The 20,630-nt window shown below is 48.4% G+C and overlaps 3 protein-coding genes across 4 annotated transcripts; 2 read left to right on the top strand and 1 right to left on the bottom strand.

The window, feature by feature from the left end:
* Positions 1-2,781: 2,781 nt before the first annotated feature.
* On the bottom strand, positions 2,782-4,527 carry MIS12 (MIS12 kinetochore complex component). The gene has a single exon (XM_083875445.1). It carries the CDS (start codon positions 4,363-4,365, stop codon positions 3,733-3,735), a length of 633 nt encoding a protein of 210 aa, XP_083731571.1. The 5' UTR covers positions 4,366-4,527; the 3' UTR covers positions 2,782-3,732.
* Positions 4,528-4,860: 333 nt separating this feature from the next.
* On the top strand, positions 4,861-9,115 carry DERL2 (derlin 2). The gene is made up of 7 exons (XM_083875086.1): positions 4,861-4,973; positions 5,341-5,406; positions 5,670-5,743; positions 6,170-6,263; positions 6,692-6,887; positions 7,410-7,500; positions 8,232-9,115. Exons 1-7 carry the CDS (start codon positions 4,881-4,883, stop codon positions 8,335-8,337), a joined length of 720 nt encoding a protein of 239 aa, XP_083731212.1. The 5' UTR covers positions 4,861-4,880; the 3' UTR covers positions 8,338-9,115.
* Positions 9,116-9,281: 166 nt separating this feature from the next.
* On the top strand, positions 9,282-19,986 carry DHX33 (DEAH-box helicase 33; the record flags this gene model as incomplete). Of its 2 annotated transcripts, none has more annotated exons than XM_083875085.1 (12): positions 9,282-9,388; positions 11,069-11,229; positions 13,235-13,462; positions 14,236-14,406; positions 14,937-15,122; positions 15,789-15,900; positions 16,258-16,417; positions 16,796-16,884; positions 17,188-17,315; positions 17,855-18,058; positions 18,788-18,874; positions 19,497-19,986. In XM_083875085.1, 12 exons carry the CDS (start codon positions 9,328-9,330, stop codon positions 19,803-19,805), a joined length of 1,896 nt encoding a protein of 631 aa, XP_083731211.1. In that variant the 3' UTR covers positions 19,806-19,986. The 2 variants fall into 2 exon arrangements, with proteins under 2 accessions (XP_083731211.1, XP_083731210.1); XM_083875084.1 differs by lacking the exon at positions 9,282-9,388 and adding an exon at positions 10,222-10,396.
* Positions 19,987-20,630: the final 644 nt, after the last annotated feature.

The following is a 20,630-nucleotide window of genomic DNA, read 5'->3' as shown; positions in this document are numbered from 1 at the left end:
TCACTCTTTTTTGTTGTCCGTGCTGCTCCACAACAAGCACAGCTGTCTCCAAGGCCTCCCTCCAGCAGAACCTTTTTAATCACATTCCCTCTCTCCTATGGTTTAATTAGGGGGAAAAATTAATCTCATATGTGAAAGTGATTCCTTTGTTGCCAGACATTTACAGGTTTTCCATTTGCTCCTCCTTGAGTAGGAAAAAGTCATTTACCATGTTCTTTTCTAAAGCAATTTCTAGGGACGTCCAGCAAACATGGCCAGGAGCCATCAGCAGCCAAGCCCTGACTAAGTTTCTTTGCTTGAGTAAATCAATGTTTTGCCACTAATGGGAGCTGAATGCCCATTTTCTGTGCCCCATTTATTTTATTGCCAGGGCTGGGGTGCAGGGGAGGCAGCCCTGGGGCAGCTCTCCGGAAATCCCAGTGAGGACTTGGAATGTTCACTCTCATCCCATTTTATGGAGTGTGATGTGCAAACACATTAGGGAAGAGCTGCTGCACTCACCAGCTGGAATAACTCACAGTGCCTGGCTCTCTCCCTGTCCATGTCTATTTTTTTTTTTAATTTGGAGTTTCCACAGGCTTGTTTTAATGTAGGATGCTCTTGCTCAGTTTGTGCCAGAAAAATCCTTGTGGAAGAAATTTTTTTGCCACAACAGGGCTTTTTCATTATTAGAATGAAAAAGTATCTTTTTTCCCTGCCCCATTGGTCCCTTCAGCCTTGCTGTGGGATGTGGACAGGGATGGGAGCTGAGCCACCATGGGACAGCAAAAACAGGAGCTGACCCACCACCAGCTTGAGGTGAAGTGATTAAAGCTTGTGGCTGCCACCAGCATTTCCTGCCTGTAATTAATGCTTTCAATGAGGAGAGATATGGTAACCCCCTCCTCCCCCCCGGCATTTTGCCAGGTGTAGGTTTATTAACAGCTGCTAATTACACCATTAGTCAGTGTCTAAGTCAAGGAGGGCTGAATTGTGTGCTCTGACTGCCTGTGAATGCTGCCAAAAATTTCCTACTTTAAATTTTCTATTTTTTCCTTATACAGGGGACTGAACTCCTGGGGGTTTGCAGGGCAAACCAGCATCCCTGGGATACAGAGCCACCACCCTCCCTGCTTTACCTGACCCCTCTCCATTTACAGGGCCTGCAAATCCAGCTGCATGTCCTCCTCTCACAGCCAGATCATGCTTTTATTCCCAGGGGTGCATTTTGCTGGGAGCCTGATAGTCCCAGGAACTGTGTAGAGGCTTGAAGCCATTCTCTGTCTGATGGGGTATCCAGCTGCCAGGACATCCTCAGCCCCATGGATCCTCAGGGCTCCTGGGTGTCCCAGGTCAGGAGGGCATTATCCTGGTAGGAAAACTGGTGGCTTTGTTCCGTTCAGACCTCAGCTCTGCTGCTGGGGTGTTCATTGCACCAAGTGCTTGACATCAAGATTCTTTCTCCTGAAAGAGGCTCTTGGAAATGTTTTACCAACAGCTGGTTACAGTTTTTATGTTGGGTATTATGAAGTATCTCACTCCCAGCCTGAGGCTCTGAATATTTCAGCTCCATGCAAGTATTGGGAGAAAATGAGCATTAAAATCATCCATCTGGAAGTTCTCCCCTTTTCCAAGCCAGTCCCAGGTCCTGCTCCTGCAGCAGCCTGGTGCTACCCTGTCCATGCCTGCCTTGTGACCACTGGGACCTGTGCCATGGCCATGGACACTCTGGATCTGCCTCTGAGAGCAATGGGAGCCTGGGGAGAGGGGGACAGGGACAGATGGAGAGGCCACTGGGGATGGAGTCGGGGTATGTCAAACTGCTCATGAGGGTCTAGAGAACCCACAAACACATGGACATGATTTGGAGTTGGGAATGCCTCACCAGTACGTTGGATCCAGCTGCTGTGGATGTGGCACTGAGGACATGGTGGGTGCTGGTCATGGCAGCACTGGGGAAACTGCTGGACTTGAAGCTCAGAGGGCTTTTCCAGCCCAAAGAATTCTGATTCCATGAGCTGCCACAGCTCCCTGCCTGAGGACACTGCTCCTGCACTGCTCTCTGCAGCATCAGGATATAATTTGTTGTAAAATATTTAATTATGGTGACTGCAGTGCTGGGAGTGTATGTGGGAGGATGGCATTTCTGGGAGCAGGAAGGGAGAAGGGGCGATCACAGGAGGGGCTGAGAACGTCATGGGTTAAATCCACACCAGGAGGGTGGGATGATCAACCCCAGATTTAGTCGGGGACATATTTCCCTGATTGGTGACACAGCAGGACATCAAAATGCCAGGGGTCAGGGAGTGGGTCAGGCACAGCCCAGTACAACCATTGTGCTCACCATTCCCCTCACCCACCACTCCAGCTGGGAAGGATGTGCTGTGGAGAACCCTGGCCTGGCAGTGAAATTATCTCTCTCCAGCTGGGAGAAACATGTGAAAATGGGAATAATTCCTTTTTGAAGGAAAATACAACGTTGGGGTGTATAAACTCAGTGGGGTCCAGCTTTCTGCCCATCCGTGTGTGGTTACTCCAGGCACAGAACACCCAGGGAAAGTGTCTCCTATTTACTGAGGATGAAACAACTGATTCACCTGAGGAAACACGATAATTCTTGGTGTCCAGGAAAGTTACACGGAGTGGGAAAAACAGACCAACCTCCTGTGGAGCCGAGCCCTGGGCCGGGCTGCTGGTGCCCCCTGCTGCCAAGTGACACTTTCCACATCTTACTCTTAATTCAGGGAAGAAAGAATTCCAGACTGTGTTTTATGTTTTCAATACACATTTTTATTGCATTCACCTCTAAATTATTCACAGGGTTAATGACTTTTAAACCTCTATGCTAGTGAAGTAGAAATTAATATCGATATTTAATGATAGGACTAAACAGGAGATTAAAAAACTGCCATGGAAAGATGCACAGACTGTCAGGGATTTTTAATTAAGTACAGAGAGAATAAGCTTAATTAAGAACTTATCAGTATTCATAACATTTTCACAGGAAAATCTGATTAAACATTAATAAAAGGAACTTTGTTCCTTAGTAGAAAAGGGACACTGGGCAACAAAATTTCCCCAAACAAATATATATAAAGCAACATATGGTGAACCAGGAAAAAGTGATGGAATTACTCATTTTCTCCAGTGGCTTCTGCTCGGTGGAGCAGCAGCTCTGTGCTGAGAGAAACACAAGCACAGTTGGGAGTGGTGAGGAACCCTGAGATTCCAGAAACTGGGCTGAAATTTGGTTTGATGCCAACAGATCTCATCGGAAACTTGTCAAGAGCATTCTTCTCCCTGCACTTCCTCCTTGTTGGCTTTCTAAACACAGTGAAAGGCACTGTAGCCATGGCCAGGCAGCTCTTTGGGAACTGGTAAAGTCCCCAAGTCGTCACTGAGCCCTGCACTGGCCTCAGGCTGGAAATCACCTACACATTCGACAAGTCTTAAGGAGGCTTTGTTTTTATAACCCTTAAAATGGGCAAGTGCTACACTGTGTTCAAAGGTAACATTCAGTGTTTTCAAACCCCCAAACTTATGCAACTTATGCAACCCAAAACTTATGAAGTTAACAATCTGAGTTACATTTTACAGGCTTCTCTCCCCTTCCTGTCTTAGGGAGGTGCAAACTGGCCCAGTTCAACAGTTTAGACCAAATCCTGGCAGGATGAGTGGAGTAAGGGAAAAATAAGCCCCTGTAATTTTAAGCAAGCTCTCTGTATGACATCTGTTGCCTTTTCAGAATTTCCATTACATTAACTGATCACCCTGCTTCATTTTTTTGCTCTTCTCCTCAACATCTTTCAGCACATCCTGCAATTTCTTAGAGTTCTGTGTCAGGAGGGCAAAGCTTTCCCTGAAGTTGCCGGCCCCGTGCTCCCTGCAGATGCTCTCGACCCCATCGAAGCACCGCAGAATCTTCTCCAGCTCGGCCTTGACAACCTTCTGCTCCTCCAGCTCTGCTCGCAGCGCCTGCTCCAGGGCTGCCTCTGCCCGGCACTGCTGCTGCAGCTGCCGCAGCTCCTCCTGCAGCGCCTGGAACTCCTCCTCGCTGTAGGGATACTGCTCCTGCACCCTGTCCTCGGGCAGCAGCACGTTCTTAGGGATGTTCAGCACCAGCTGCAGCAGCATTTCTTCCATTTTAGCGAAGAGTTTATCGAAGTGCTCCTTCATGAAGAGCAGGAATTTCTCGGTGCATTTCCGGATCTGGGAAGGGCTGACTTTGCAGCCGGGAATAGCGTCCAGCTTCTTCAGCATCACTCCCTCCACCACCAGCATCATTTCGAAGAGGTAGTCCTGGAAGGCGATGTAGACGCGCAGCATGCACGTCTGGGGCGTGAACCCGAAGAACTGCGTCTCGTAGACCATGGGATCCACCGACATGGCGGCGGGGGGCCGGGGCGGCCGGGCCGCGAGGAGAAGGGAAGGCGGGTCTCACAGGGCTCCCCGACGTTACCCGAGGCCGCGGGGCCGCTCCTCCCGCTCGCGTTGGCGGGCTGAGCCCGGGGCCGGTGCCCGGGGACAGTTCCCAGACCCGCCGCTGCGGCCGCCGCTTTCCCGCCTCGCCCGAGCGCCGCCTCAGGGCACGCCCGCCTGCAGCCAATCAGCGCCCGCCAGTGCGCGCTCACCTCCCAATCACGGAGCGCTCCGTCCCTCGGCGGGCGGGCCAAGCGCGGGGAGAACGCGGACGCGCGCTGGCCACTCGGCCAATGACAGCGCGGGGTGGTGGGCGGACGCTGTAGCGTCACCAATGGAAGCGCGGAGCGGCGGCCGCGTGCCGGGCAGTCGGCCAATGAGAGCGCAGAGCAGCGACAGGGCGCCGCGGCTCGGCCAATGGGAGCGCGGAGCGTCGTGCGGGCGCGGCGGCGGGCGGTCCGGGGCGGGCCGGGGCTGCCAAGATGGCGTACCAGACGTTCCGGCAGGAGTACCTGCAGGTGCCGCCCGTCACCCGGGCCTACACCACCGCCTGCGTCCTCACCACCGCCGCCGTGGTCAGTACGCGGCCGCGGGAGGGAGGTCGTGACGGGAATGGGAGCGGAGTGGGCGCGGGGTAGCCGTGGAAGGGGAGCCCTCAGGCACCGCCCCCGCTCGGAGCCGGGTGGAGCCCCGAGGGCCCCCCTTAGCGAGGGGATTCCCGGAACGGGCTCTGTGCAAAGCACGAATAAATGACAACAGCGCCAGAGGGGTGTTGTACTGGGGCTCTCGCTTGCCAGAAAACTCATACGGTGCTGTTTGAGAACTTGCTGGGCTCTTTTTGACACATATGAACGGGTTGCTGTTTAGGGTGTGTATTTCTTCTTTTTTTGTTGTTTTTGTTTCTTGTATTGATCCTTTCAAAATGTTCTCTTCTTTTTTCAGCAATTAGAACTTATCACGCCCTTCCAGCTGTATTTCAACCCTGAGTTAATATTTAAGCACTTTCAAGTAAGTGTGTTCTGAAGCACGGGAGGTTTTAAACTGCTGTAGAGTTTTTTAAGTGCTTGTCTTCTCTAAACAGTGTACTTTTTGTATTAAAATACCCTTTTTAAAAAGCTACTGTAGCCAGAGTGCAGACCACTGTACCTTAAAATAGGTCTTAGTTTCATTTTCTGTAAAAGAGATTTTGGTTTCATTGTTACTTGCTTATCTGTTTAGACAATAAAAATAAGCTGTCATGTTTAAAGTCCTTGTATTTGTCTTATTTCCAGATATGGAGGTTAATCACAAACTACTTGTTCTTTGGACCAGTTGGCTTTAATTTTTTATTTAACATGATCTTTTTGTATCCTTCACTGAGTTGTGTTGGTTCCCGTGGCAAGCAAAGCTCCAGAGTGCAGGAATGTTGCTGTACCTGCACACAGGAAAGGTCGAGTTCCTGGGAATTCAGCAATGCCAACTTCACTGGTGTCATGGATGGGCTTCAAGGGGGTTTCCTGCTTAAGTGGTCAAGAATTTTGCCAGTTACTTTTTTGGTGATAAGAATTTGTACAAGCCTGATCCTTCAGGTTGGTGCAGGAGAAAATTCCAGGGAACTTTTTTATCTCCTGGGTCACCCTCTCTGCTGAGGTATCCAGAAATAGCCAAGTGATGCAGTAAATTGCTAAAACACTTTTAAGCTGATGTAGAATGATTGAGAGTTGAATAATTTTCTGCCTGGATGTGTCTCTGAACTCCTTTGCAATGGAATTTTCCTGACCTGTGGCCTCAGATACCGGTACTGCCGCATGCTCGAGGAAGGCTCTTTCCGGGGTCGGACAGCAGATTTTGTATTTATGTTCCTTTTTGGAGGACTTCTAATGACTGTATCCTTTCTGTTTTAATTCCAAGCTGCGCTGATAAAGTTGTGTGCATAAGAACTCAAACCATGTTGTTACTGTTACCTTCATATAGTTTGTTGCACAAGGAGTACCAATATTTGTTAGGGTGGTTTGGAGTACTTTGGGATTGTTGCTGGTTTTTCTGGTTTTCTTCTGCTTGATCATGCAAACGAGGTTATCAGGGGTGTGGGATCATGCTCAGGTTGTTTGTGAAGAATTAAGTTATGTTTTAATGAGATTATTCATGCTGCAGGTACCCCAAATCCTGCTGCAGCTGTTGGATTTGATGGACAGCAGTTCGATGTACCTGCATGTGGGAGAGTGGAGTTACCAGCTGTGTGGAAAACATGGGATTACAAATTAAGCTGTGAAATCCCTGACCTCACAAGTGTTTCCTTAACAACCCCTGGCAGCTTTTTGGTCTGTTTGTGAACTTGGTGTTCCTGGGGCAGGCGTTCACCATCATGCTGGTGTATGTGTGGAGCCGCAGGAACCCCTACGTCCGCATGAACTTCTTCGGCCTTCTCATCTTCCAGGCCCCGTTCCTGCCCTGGGTACTGATGGGCTTTTCACTCCTTCTGGGGAACTCCATCATTGTGGATCTCCTGGGTGAGCAATGGCAACAGTCACAAGGATCTGTTCCTCCTCGTGTTTTACGTGAAACAGAAAATGGGGACAAATCCAAATAACACCTAATGCTTGGTGTTAGTTCTTCCAATATATTTATACCATGCTTTTCTGATTTCTAAACATTGTAGCATGTTTTGTGCTGTGATAAGGATGAAAAGAGCTGCTGTTTTTGCTTTTTATTACTTGGAATCAGCCCTGATGCATCAGCCCATAGCATCAGTCTACTGAAATAAAATAGTTTATATTACTATTTAATCAACTTTAATAGAACCAAAGCATCAGTATTTTTAATAATGATAAGACATCTTCCCAATATTAATCACTTGTAGTGTAAGTTTTTTATCTGCTGTTAGCTTCCTTCCTTAGGTTTTTCTGTATCATCATATTTTTTGTGAAAGAGCCAATGTGCGTTTTTTTTCTGAAAACTCTAGTGTAAAGCATTTGAGTGTTGTAAGGGAGAACTATTGAAAAATCACCTTTTGACTTTTGTTTCTGTACCAGGCATTGCTGTTGGGCATATATACTTTTTCCTAGAGGATGTCTTTCCCAATCAGCCTGGTGGTGGGAGGCTCCTGAGAACACCATCTGTCCTGTGAGTATTGGTATCTGTTTTGGAAGGGACATGGAAAAAGTGCTTGTTTGGAAAACTGTTTGCAACTCAGTCACATCAGCTTCTGGTAAATTGGGCAGAGACAGAATTGGGGGGGGTCTATTCCTGCTTTTTATTGAAGTCGTGTTGTCAAACAAGGAGCTGGCATTTGTTTAAGTGGCAACCAACTTGACTGGGAGAAGAGCTAAAGGATTTTACCTTTGATTTCTCTGATGACACTTGTCAGGCTTTGCTGACAGCTTTTTTTGGTGGCAGGAAAGCTGTGTCGCCTGCAACAGTAGCTGAAGGATTACATATAAGATATGTAATGGGTTTTTTCCTGTAAGTCATCCTCCCACCAGAGTTTTGGGAAAAAAAAATCCTTCAGTGTTTGTAGTATTGAGTAGTGGTGCTCCCATTCAATTCCCTCTTGTGTGGATGCTCTAATGCCATGTGGTGCTCTCCCAGAGCACCTCTGATGGTTGTTTTTCACAGAATCACAGAATATCCTGAAGATGCCTGGTATAGAATATTTATATCACAAACAGCAGAAGATGAACCTCATTAGTCTTGATTTGGGAATCTCCTTCCTGATGACTCCAAATTTGAGGGCATAAATCCCACTGCCTGGCTGGGCAAGCTGTTCTTGAGGGAGGACACTGTTCCATGTGCAGCACGTGAGCTGTCCTGATCTTACTGTGTTTTAAGGGATGCCCACCCTTTGTGTTTTGCAGGAAGGCAATATTTGACACACCAGAGGACGACCCCAATTACAACCCCCTGCCAGAGGAGCGGCCGGGGGGCTTTGCCTGGGGAGAGGGGCAGCGCCTCGGGGGATAACCAGGGCCTGTGCCAACACCCAGGAAACCCCTGGAGAGACTGGCCTGGGTCCAGCCCCACGTGGGGACTCTCCTTCCCCAGCACAGAGAGGACTCTCTGACAGCTCTATGGTTTGGAACACAAGCACTTTATGAAATGGCAGCCTCACCCGAGGCACTCCCGGCGCCTTTCCCAATCAGGGAATTCCTTGTGCTGGACGTAATATAAATCCAGTGGAGCCAAAAATTTAAAACTGGAAACTGTTTCCTGGTAACTGCAGTTAACGAGGCCACGCAAGTACTTGTTTAAAGTGATTTCTAAAGCATTTTTTTCAAGTTATTTGATACATGAAGCTCTATGGGAAACTTTACAGGGGACAAACCCAACTTTTTGGGTTTTAACTCGTTTTTTTTTATTCTTGGATAAAACAACTACAAGATGATTGAAAGGCTAAGTCACTATTTCAATGGCAGAAGGTTCTTTAATCTGAGGTGCTGCTGTCTCCAGTCATCTTTGAATTGCAGGGAACACAACATGCAGCATAATGCAGCTTTTCACTCTGCCTGTTGGATTTTTGGATTTTCTGCTGGCTGAGGCTACATTTTAGTGGATTTTTCCCCTGAGGACTGTGTGTTCAGGTGCCCAGTTTTCAGACTGATGGCTAAATAGGTGTGCCTGCAAAATCCACCCCCATGTTCCCTCTGCTGTTCCTGAATCACCTGCAGCACCAGAGAAGGAAACTTGTCTGGACTCAGGACTCAAACGATGATGAGTTGAATAAAATGTCTTGTGGGTTCTTTTTGGTTAATCCTCTGTATAATCCTGTAGTCTTGAGGCAGCAGGTGGAAAAGCAGGGGCTGGAAGAAGCAAGTCCTTGAAGAGACAGAGATAATTGAAGCTTTTCCCACAAGTGTCTCAGAACTGCAGGACACAGCATTGTCTGCTCAGGATGTGGAATCTGTTGTGTCCAACACAGGCCAGTGAGACTGAGTGGGATTTAGCTAAAGCTACATGATTATAAAAATCTCTGAGGAGCCACAGAGGAATCTGGAACTCAGTTCAGCTCATCATGGTCAGTTGTTCTTAGATTCCCATAGAAAGTATTTGGTATGGTTTTATTGATTATGTCATAGTAGATAAAAGGAGTTAAAGCTGCATCTTCATTCTGCATTTTAGAGGATGGCCTTACCCATTATGTGATTATCTCATTTAGTCTCAGATTTTGTTTTTTTAAATTGGCTACAGGTTTTAATTTTTTAAATTTGTAGTCCAGGAGAAAAATCTGTGGGGATCTCAGGGGAAATGCTTTGTCCACAAGCAGTGTGTTAGATTCTGATAAAATGTGTGAGTTCATTTGTATCTACATTTTTATCTGTTAAAGGTTATAAAAACTTAGGGGAGTTTTGAAGAGTTATACAGTTTTTTTTTGTCTGTTTTTTGGGAGGTAGTTCTGATTTATTTCTAGAACAGACTTTTAGTGCTCCTAGAGAGCAAGAACGAAATTTTTTTGGACAGTGTTGCTTCACCATAGGTTATGAGGCAGGAATTCGAACAAAACCTTTTTGTTTTCGTGGGGGTTTTTTAGGTCAATGTTTGAGAACCCCTCTGTAGCTTCTTACTGGGACAAGTCTTGAATGGGAACATGTCCCGACCCTGCCTGCAGCGGGCTCTCTGCCCTCTTTGGCAGCATTCGGCTGCCGTTTGGGGGCCGTGACTTTTCCGAGGGTCCCCGGCCCCGAGGGGCGGCCGGAGCCGCTAGCGCTGCAAATGGCAGCGGCATCCGGACTACAACTCCCGGGATGCTCCGCGCAGCGTCGCGCCATGGCGTCATCACAGCGCCAGGGAGCCTGAAGAGCGCGGCCCCAGCCCCGGGAGAGCCCCGACGGGACGGGACGGCGAGGAGCGATGGCTCGGGACGGCGAGGGCCCTCCGGCCAAGCGGTTCAAGGCGGCGCCACTCGGCACGCAGCCCCAGAGCGCCGCGCCGCCCGCACACGTGCAGCGCCGCTCGCTGCCCATCTCCGGAGCCCGCGGGCCGCTGCTGGCCCGGCTCCGCCGCCTCGACACCGCCATCCTCATGGGTGAGTGCCGGGCCGTGTCCCAGGAGTGGCCTGGACTGGGAAAAGCTGCCCAGAAACTGCTTGGGTGGAAATCTGAAGTGTGGTGAACAAGGAATATAATGATTTCTGTGCTTTGGCAGCCGGTGTTAAGGCAGCCGGGGACTTCGTTTTTTTATGGAGAAGGCAAAAGTATTTTCCTTTCGCTGTCTCCTCTTCTGAAGACTCCGCTCACTTACATTTTCAGGGGTTTTCACTGATTTCTGTTATGTTTTCTGTGAGTGCAAACTCAAAAGCTTTTTGTCAGACTTTCAGCAACTGACGGATATACACCTTCCCATCTGGTAGTCTAAAGACTCAGCATTTATTGTAATTAAACGAAAAATGCTTTGCATGTCACTCCTATTAGTGTCACGCCACAGACACTTCACCTCCAGACAGGCTGGAGTGTGTTTCTAATCCCGGAGTGTGGCTGGAGAGCACCTGAGTGGAGGGAGCCCTACAGAGGAGGGGCCCAGCAGCAAGAGGAGGGCGTTGGGTGGCATTTCTGACCTACCTCTGCTTTGTGTTTGGACTTCTCTCCCTGTCTTCAGCTTCCCCATCCTCAAACAGAGCTAAAACTTAACATAAAAACCTGACTTCGATAATGCTATAAAAACACAGGGGGGAAACCCTTATTCCCTTGATATTCCTTAGGAGAGACGGGCTCGGGAAAGACCACCCAGCTGCCTCAGTACCTGTACGAAGTGGGGATTGGGCACCCTGGTGTCATCGCAGTGACCCAGCCCCGCAGGGTGGCAGCTGTCACTCTGGCTGCCAGAGTCGCCGAGGAGAAGAGGACAGAGCTGGGGAAGTTGGTAGGTTGATCCACAGATTAACTTTGGTTCAGTGCTGCAGTGGGGATGGGGCCCTGTCAGGCTGCAGTGGGTAGGAGAATAACCAGCCACAGGCGTGATAGTCTGAATTTCATGGGTAGTTTTGGGGGCCACAATGTAACAAGGATGTAAAAGCTGTAAGAGGGTGTTGCAGTTAGGGACGTGAAAAGGATTTTACTTACTTGTTAGGTAGAAGCAGGAAAAAAGAAAGTAGTTTAATATGATTTAGGGTTTATATAGTATTTGGGATTTGGTTAAGGATTGGTTAATGAGAGGAACACTTTTTTGACCCCAGTGGTCAATTCAGAAGTTTATTACTGAGAGGAATGAAAACAATTTACATTGTTTTGAGAGACTCCAAAGGAAAATATATAAACAATCATCAGAAGGTTAAAGATTAGAAAAACAAGAGGGTGCTCAAAGGCATGACATGAAAATGGTGAAGGGTCAGGAGAGATCACATAGTAGGAATGGCTGAGATCACTTGGTCTGTTCAGCTGGAGAAGTGGAGAATTTGTCAAATTTCACCAAGGTCTGCAGCTTCCTCCTGAGGGGCAGCTCCCATCTCTGCTCCCTGTGACCAGAGACAGGACCTGAGGGAACAGCTGGAGCTGTTTCAGGGGAGGTTTAGGTTGGATCTCAGGGAAAGGTTCTTCGCCCAAAGGGTGCTGGGCACTGCCCAGGCTCCCCAGGGAATGGGCACAGCCCAGAGCTCCAGGAGAGTTTGGACACTGCTCTTAGGGATGCTCAGGCTGGGATTGTTGGGGTGTCTGTGCAGGGGCTGGACTGGATGATCCCTGTGGGTTCCTTCCAGCTCAGGATATTCTATGATTCTATAATTAAATGAATGGAGAAAAATGGCTCTTTACCTGCCCCATGACAGGGTGGGCATGGTCTGTCTCTGTGGTATTGTACTTCTTGATTATTATCTGGGTTGTTCCATTTGAAAAAAGTCTGATTCATGAATAAAACAAAAATCATTGTGCTCTCTTCCATTGCTACCTGTATCAGAACTCACTGTCAAGGAGAGCAGAGTGCTGAATTTGTGCAGGTCAGGGGGAGATTTCTCCTCCAATTTTCTAAACTGGGGGAGAAAGAATTCCCCTGCATAAAATCCTTGGAGAGCATGGAATCATTTCTAGCAGGGAGAGGGAGGGAGGGAAGGAGGGAGGGAGGGAAACTTGGGGGCATTTCTGATGAATTTCTAGTTAGGAAGAAGCCAAGTAAAGATGTTGGGAGTATTAGTGTCACACTATCAGAGACACAAAGGATGAGGCAGACAGCAGAAGGTCAGGCAGGAAAGTTTTATTTTAATTTTTCTGACTCTATTTATATACATTTTTTACAGAAGGCAAAAGATTGGTTACACAGGTTGCCACTTCTCTGACTTCATAGGTGAACATCACCATCAATCATATTTCTCCTCCCAGAGGAGAAATATGTAAACAAAATAGATGATTCTAAATACGTACATAGTTTACATGAAGCTGCGTGAGAATCTTCACTACAAAACTGCAAACACTCACAAGGCAAGAAAACTTAGGGTGACATATCAGCTAGAGAGTTGGGTGGCTTCCTAGATTTGGAAGAAGCCAACTAGAGATGTTGGGAGTATCATTTGGGTGGCTTCCTAGATTTGGAAGAAGCCAACTAGAGATGTTGGGAGTATCATTTGGGTGGCTTCCTAGATTTGGAAGAAGCCAACTAGAGATGTTGGGAGTATCATTTGGGTGGCTTCCTAGATTTGGAAGAAGCCAACTAGAGATGTTGGGAGTATCATTTGGGTGGCTTCCTAGATTGGAAGACAAACTGCTCACAGACAGAAAATAAACTGCTCCGCGTTCCAGAGCTTCCATGCACTTCTGGTTGGCTCTGTCCAATGCAGTGACCAGGGGCTTTGCAGTCCTTCCCTGTGGCACGATGGCAGTGAGAAATGCCAGTCTCTGTGCTTGTTCTCCCAGTAATTCCTCTGTGCTCCCTTCCCCAGGTGGGCTACACCGTGCGCTTTGATGACTGCTCGTGTGCCGAGACCAGGATCCGGTTCCTGACGGACGGGATGCTGCTGCGGGAGGCCATGGGGGACCCTCTGCTGCACAAGTACAGCGTGGTCATCCTGGACGAGGCCCACGAGAGGACCATCCACACTGATGTGCTCTTCGGAGTGGTCAAAGCTGCACAAAAGAAGCGGAAGGAGCGGGGCCTGCGGCCACTCAAAGTGTGTTCTAGGATCTAGGGGCTGACTTGAGAAAAATGGAAGTGTGGGACTAAACAGAAAATCTGGGAAACGTTTGCTCAGGGTGGACAGTTGGGCACTGAGGGATGGTAGTGAAGGGTGGCGTGGGGCTGGGCTCTGAGTTCTCTGAGCATCTCGTAGGGCCTTCCAAAGTGTTTGGAATTTCAGCCTTGACCATTTTTCTGTTCCTAAAAAATAACTTTTTTTTTTTTTTAAAAAAAATCTGGATAGTTAAGGGTGTCTCACTTATGATGTGTAGGCCTGATACAGCACCTCTGGACAAGGTATCTGGTTACCACCATGGTACCTTTTTTCCACAAAAGCTCCTTGGGTGTGAGCTCTAGACTAGACAGTGTTGGAGAGGTTTTGGCACTGCTGCTGGAGCAGGGGCTCTGGCTGATGGGACTGCTGTGGGATGTGCTCCTTCCCAGGTAGGGCAGTGCAGATGGGATGGGTGGACATGTCAGGAATTTGTGTGAAAGCACATTGGCTTTGCTGGAGGGGCCCTACATGGTCTTGTTCCTCCCACCAGCTCATTCTATCACACCAGCTCATTCTATCCTACCAGCATTTTCTGCTTGTGTTAAAAAGCTGATGGCTTTAACGAGGGGAAATCGCCTTTCTGTCCCAAATCCTGTGAGCTGTTCTGAGCATGGTTCTCAGGATCCAGAAACTGACTTTTGGCTGGCCCTGACTCGTTGGTGTCCAGCTGGATGGAAGCTACAGTGCTGACCCATCCTGTGCTCCTCCTGAAGGTGATTGTCATGTCAGCCACCATGGACGTTGACCTGTTCTCCCAGTACTTCAGTGGAGCTCCTGTCATCTACCTGGAGGGCCGGCAGCATCCCATTGACATCTTTTACACCAAGGAGCAGCAGAGTGACTACCTGCAGGCAGCACTGGTGTCCATCTTCCAAATCCACCAGGTATGAGGGTCTCACTAGTTTTGTGTCCCTCTGGGGTCAAGGGTTGGTGTTTTGTGCCAGGATGTTTCACTGCCAAGCATCTGGATTGTTGTGTCATTTCATTAAACTGTATTTAATGCTTTGAAGTTGCTGCTGCTGTTGGGATTTGGGACCTGTATGTCCAGACTGGAGCTGAAGGGAGACTGCTAAGCAAAGCTCTGTAATGTCAACTCCTGCCTAAAACCTGAATGTTCCCCTCACCTGAGTTCTCTGTACCTGGGTGCTTGCTGGCTCTCTCTGCCTGACTTGGACAGTTATTTCAGGACGCAGCAATTCCTCCATCCTTTTAACACTCTATCCCTCAAAATGTGATTTTTGCTTTGCCTCTGGTGAATTCATTGGGAATTCTGGCTATTGCATGCCTTGCACCACATTCTTTTCTTTCTTCTTAGCCTGCTTCAGTGACTTACTGCCAGAGCCACATCTCAATACCATCTCAGTTCTCCTTTTCTATCCAAACCCTCCTAACTTGCTTTTTCCTCTGTCTCCAGGAAGCCCCTGCATGCCAGGACATCCTGGTGTTCCTGACAGGTCAGGAGGAAATTGAAGCAATGACCAAAACCTGTCGAGACATTGCCCAGCATCTCCCCGAGGGCTGCCCACGGATGACAGTGCTGCCCCTTTATGCTTCTCTGCCACACTCCCAACAACTTCGTGCCTTTAAACCTACCCCTGAGGTGAGGGAACAACACCTGTTACTTGTTTGCTTCCATGAGTCTTTGGAAGAAACAGGTGGACTTGAAGGGACTGAAGCAGTCTGTGCTGATATTGAGCAATAGTCTCCATTGGCTTCAGGCTGAGTGTTTCCCGTGTGATGGTTTTAACAGATGCATCCACTAAGTCATGTGGATCATAAAAAGAAGGAAGGGTTAGAGGGAGTGAAATGGGCACAGGAATTTAAATTTCCCCCATTTCATAGGAATTTTTCTGTCCATATCACAGAAAAGCTACAGCTGCTAAGGGGGGAAATACTGAGAAAGCTGAAAACCTGAGAATATTTGTGAGGGCCATAAGAAAAGGAATTTGTGCTGCCTCAGGTTCTTTTGTACCTACTCAGCAGATAAATAAGAACACAAATGTTGTGCCAGAAATGAAACCAAAATTGTTGAAAGATGTATTGAGCACAGCTGTTCTGGTGGTGTATATTGTTGCAAATGCTGGCACTTGTTTTAGAAGCTGATTAGAAACTGGAAGATTTCCTTAGTTTCTGAGAGCTGGCACAACAATTGCTCAGTTTGTGCTCACAGTGTGGGGCAAGGCTTGGCCCACAGTGGCCAAAAGCAGCAGAATTTCTGTGTTGCAGCTGCTCTAAGGTGTCCTTGGCCTGGGTTTGATTTCCTCAGGGCTGTCGCAAGGTGATCCTCTCCACCAACATTGCAGAAACCTCCATCACCATTGCGGGGATAAAATTCGTTGTGGACACAGGCATGGTCAAAGCCAAGAAGTACAGCCCTGGTGAGGAATTCTGAGGAGAAACAGGGCCAAGATTGGGTTTGGGTTTGTAGAAGTTACTGGAAGCCATAAGCCCCACTAAAAGAGGATTTCAAACACCCTCCGTGCTGTTTAAATGAACATCCTGGGTTTGGGGTGTGGGGTTTGGTGGTGTTTTTGTGGGTTTTTTTGAGTACCAGCCATGAGGGGGTAAAAATCTGTCAAATGTGAATCTTCTCTTCATCAGCATGGGATAGCTCAAGTGAGCTCTGAGCTGTATTTGAATGGCAAACCCTGGGAGTTCTTACTGTGAATCCTCTGTGTTTTCCTAGGCCGTGCCTTGCACAGGCACTGGCTGAGGTGATGCTTTTCCATGCCCAGAAACTGGTCTGGAAGTGCTGGCAGTGCAGCAGGTGTCCAAGGCCCAGGCTTGGCAGCGCACAGGGAGAGCAGGGAGGCAGGACAGCGGCATCTGCTACCGGCTCTACACCGAGGAGGACTTTGAGAAGTTTGATGAAATGACAACACCTGAGATACAGAGGTGAGGACAGACCCATCACACTCCTTGCCACACCTCTTTTACAGCTGGAGCTGTGGGAAGAACTGGGCAGCAAAACTAGGGGCTGATGGGGTGACTTCAGAAAAACAAAAGTGTGGGGACTAAACAGAAAAACTGGGAGATGTTTGCTCAGAGTGGACAGTTGGGCACTGAGTCTCCAAACACATAAGGCAATAGTTCTCCTGACTGTCCTCCAGATCTTGGACTTGCCTCTTCCTGCTTTAGGGATTTAGGCTTCACCAGCAGCATCAGATGAGTCTCTGTCAAGCTGTAGCACAGGCCTGAGAGTCTTATCTCAGCCTCTATGAAAAAAAAAAAAAAAAAAAAGAACTATCTCAGTTGTTTTTTCTGCCTATGCAGGTGTAACTTGGCCAGTGTGGTGCTTCAGCTCCTGGCCCTGAAAATTCCCAATGTGCTCACCTTTGACTTCATGTCCAAACCATCTCCTGGTAAGTGGCTACAGAGGCAGCCTTGGGGAGAAAGAGCAGGGAGCAGTCTTGGCTCATAAGGTGTCATAACAATACGACATGAAGGTGTGCCCTGACTGCCAAGGGAAGCCAGAAGAAATGGGGAAAGGTGCTTGTTCTTCAGGATAGAGGAGGATAAACCACATTTTGGGACCCTGATTTCTCTAAATCTTAAGTACTTGTCTGTCTGGCCAGGCGAGGGAGGCAGTGATGGAACCAGCTGATCCTTCACATCACTCAGTGGGAGGCAGGAGGCCTCGTAGCCCAGTGTCCTTGTTTTGGCAGATGCTATTCAAGCAGCAATTGATCAGCTGGACCTGCTGGGAGCTGTGACCCAAAAGGAAGGTCAGCCTGTCCTGACCGCCCTGGGAAAAAAAATGGCAGCCTTTCCACTGGATCCAAAGTTCTCCAAGGTAAAAACTGCAGAAAAATTAACTTTTTCAATCTCACATACTCATATCTCTATCACTGATATTTCTTTTTCAAACTCCTTAAACCAGATGTGAAATTTGGGGTGTTTGCAGCTGTGCTGGTATATTTGCTGTACATTAACATAAATAATTTACGGCCCTTTTGCTGGATTGTCATTTGTTGTTAAATTCAGGGAAGTTTTTTAAAAGAGAATTTCTTTCCTCTGGCAACTCTGAGGGTGAACAAGACAAATTTGCTTGCAATTTTTGGGATTGTTTAGCAGGTCCATGAAATGTGTGTTGCTGTAGTTGGTTTCATTCACTGTGTTTATACTGGTCAGTCTCAGGAAGGAGCCTGGCAGTTGCTGTTTAAGGTGCTTGGTGAGCCCATCAGAGGATTTACAGCTGTTCCTAAGCCCAGATGTTTATGAGATTGCCCTAAGCAATGTTTGGTTGAGTTCCTGGGCTGACAGGGAGCAGAAAGATCTGCCCAGCGCAGTGTATTTGGCTGACCAAAGATGAGTTTTGTTGTGTCTGTGCAGGCCATCCTCCTGTCCCCCAAGTTCCACTGTGCAGAGGAGATCCTGACCATCGTGTCGCTGTTATCAGTGGACAGTGTCCTCCACAACCCCCCTGCCCAGAGGGAGGAGGTGCAGGCTGTCAGGAAGAAATTCATCTCCAGTGAGGGGGATCATCTGACCCTGCTCAACATGTACAGGGCCTACAAGAACGTCAATGGACACCAGGTGGGGTGACCTGAGGCTGCCAGGGCTGTCTGAGCTCATGGGATAAGGGGTTTTTAGCAGAGTGACACCTGCATCTTCCGTGGCTGCCGCAGGCATCCTCCAAAGCAGAGAGCAAAGAGGGCTCATCCTTTACAGCTGGAGAAAGTTCATTACAAAGAGCTTTCTGTTTTCCTACAGAAAGCTCTGGTAAAGTTTTGTGGGACCAGTTTTGTAATCACAGCCTGGGCTCCTCCTTCCCTGGTTCCAGCTGCAAACAGAAGGGAGTGGGAAAGTGTTGAGACTTGATGATAAATATCTGGACATGCTCTGTGACAGGATTCATTGGAAAAACACTGAGTATATTTAAAAGCAGATTTATCCTACTCAATCAACTCCTTGTATTGGTTTGTGGATCTGTGGACTCATGCACCCCATTCTTGCAGTACCTGTCATTCTTACCTGATTTGTTTTCACCACTTGTGGGATAGCAGGTGCTGTTCTGCAGCTCTTGGTGGACTTGCAGAGCAGCTCTGAGTGGGGAAAGAACCACCACGTGCTCTTTCTGAGCACTGTGGGAGGGAATCCAGACACAGGAGAGTAAAGGGGGATAGAAATGTGACCAGGAAAGGGGTCAGCACCTTTTCTCTGAGGCAGATTGTAGGAGGATTCTGCTTTTCATGGTATCCAAAGGCTGTCATGCTCCTGAAGTGAAGAAATATTCCCTTCTAACTCCTGATGTCTCTGGTGCAGGGATGGTGCAGAGAGAACTTTATCAATGGCAGGAACATGAAGCTGATGGCAGAAGTCAGAGCTCAGCTCAGGGACATTTGTGTAAAGGTAACTTCTTTCCATATTCTATTTCTCTGTTTCACCTGTTGGTATTTTCCTGTTTGTCCCCAAACTGATGTTGCTGTGCACCAAGTCCCAGGAGTGAGAAAATGTGGGGTTGTTTTCAGTCTCCTGTAAATAGCTGGCTAAAATTCCTGCCTGTAGGTGCATCCCAAAATCTTAAAGCTGCAGGGTTTAGTGGGTCAAGGAGAAATGAGAAGCTCTGAAGAAGACTTCTCAGGGAAAGAACAGGTTTTCCTAAAGGATTTTCCTGCTGTAAAGCAGGTGAGACTGTGCTGTGTGTGCCACGGAGCGCTGGCAGCCTCCTTCATGGAGTCAGGCATTCAGTGTGGCAGCAGCTTCCCTTCAGTGCTGTTCCTGCTGGGCCACTGAACCCCTGGCAGTCTGTAGTGACATGGGAGCCATCCTCTGGGCTATCATTTGTGAATGCTGGTTGGCACTTCCAGAAGGAGAGTGATGATCCATTTCACTGGCTCAGCATCCACTCGAGCTGAATTCCCAGTCCTGACGCAGGCAAATCCCCCAGGATCTCTGGAGAGAGCCCAGTGAGACGTGGGGCTGTGTCCCCAGCAGGGTGCAGGCCGTTCTCACTCACTGTTGTATCTCCCAGCTGTCGCTGCCTCTCGAGTCCTGCCGCGGGGACACGTCCAGCGTCCGGCGCTGCCTCGCCCACAGCCTGTTCATGAACGCAGCCGAGCTGCGGCCGGACGGCACCTACGGCACGGTGGACTCTCACCAGGTGGTGGCCATCCACCCCTCCTCGGTGCTGTTCCAGGGAAAGCCGGCCTGCCTGGTGTACAACGGGCTGCTGCGCACCAACAAGTGCTACATGCGTGACCTGTGCGTGGTGGATGCTGAGTGGCTGCATGAGGCAGCCCCCGAGTATTTCCGCAGGAAGATCAGGACAGCCAAGGACTGACCCTAGATGTGGGACCAGCTGGCTCAGCTTCGCCTTGAAAGACTTGTTTTTAAAAAAAAAAATTAATGAATATATGTATAGCCACCTTTTTTATAGGCAGGATAATTGGACTGTGCTTAAGAAAGGGGATGGGTATTTATTTAGATTGGATTTTGTATGTTTTTATCCAGAATAAAGAAGCGATGGTGAAAATACGAATCCTGCATGTTGTTTTGTGAGGTACAAAACAAACGATCATGGGACAGTCTAGGATCGGTCCTGGTGTTTATGGTTCTCAGGGGAGTGTATTCATTGGCAGCAGTCTGGGCTTAAAGATGTGAAGGCAGCACAGTGAATCTGTGCTTCTTGTGCAGAATGGACTCTGCCATTTACAGATGGCTGCAGGCTTTGGGAGTTAAAATTCTGGTCCTTTGATGGGGTGGTATCAATTTGATGGGGTGGTACAGATGCTCTCCTGCTCCTGCCTTGCAGTGAGCAGCAAATGGGCCTTCTGTGCTTCTCAATAATGGATGCTTAATGCCAGCTTTTGGACAAAAGGAAGGCTTGGTGCAGGGAAACGCTGCCTTTGTCAGTTTTTCCTCTAAAATACACATTGCTCAAGGAGAAAAAAAAAACCAACCCAAACACTATTTTTTTTTCTGGGAAGACCGCCACGTTCTGACCTGAACACTGGCAGTCCTAATTAAGAGTGGGCTGATGTCTGGGATAAAACCTGTAGCATGTCCCTCACCTTCCTAAAGCTCTCTTCGTCCCTTCAACCCGAGAAGGGAACCTGTACGGGTGCTCTGTCCGTACCATCCCTGCCCATTCCATTGTTAGCGGTCC

The sequence above is a fragment of the Zosterops lateralis genome (genome assembly GCF_965231275.1).
Source record: "Zosterops lateralis genome assembly, chromosome: 19".
Classification (NCBI taxonomy): domain Eukaryota; kingdom Metazoa; phylum Chordata; class Aves; order Passeriformes; family Zosteropidae; genus Zosterops; species Zosterops lateralis.
This window is presented reverse-complemented; position numbering and strand designations above follow the sequence as displayed.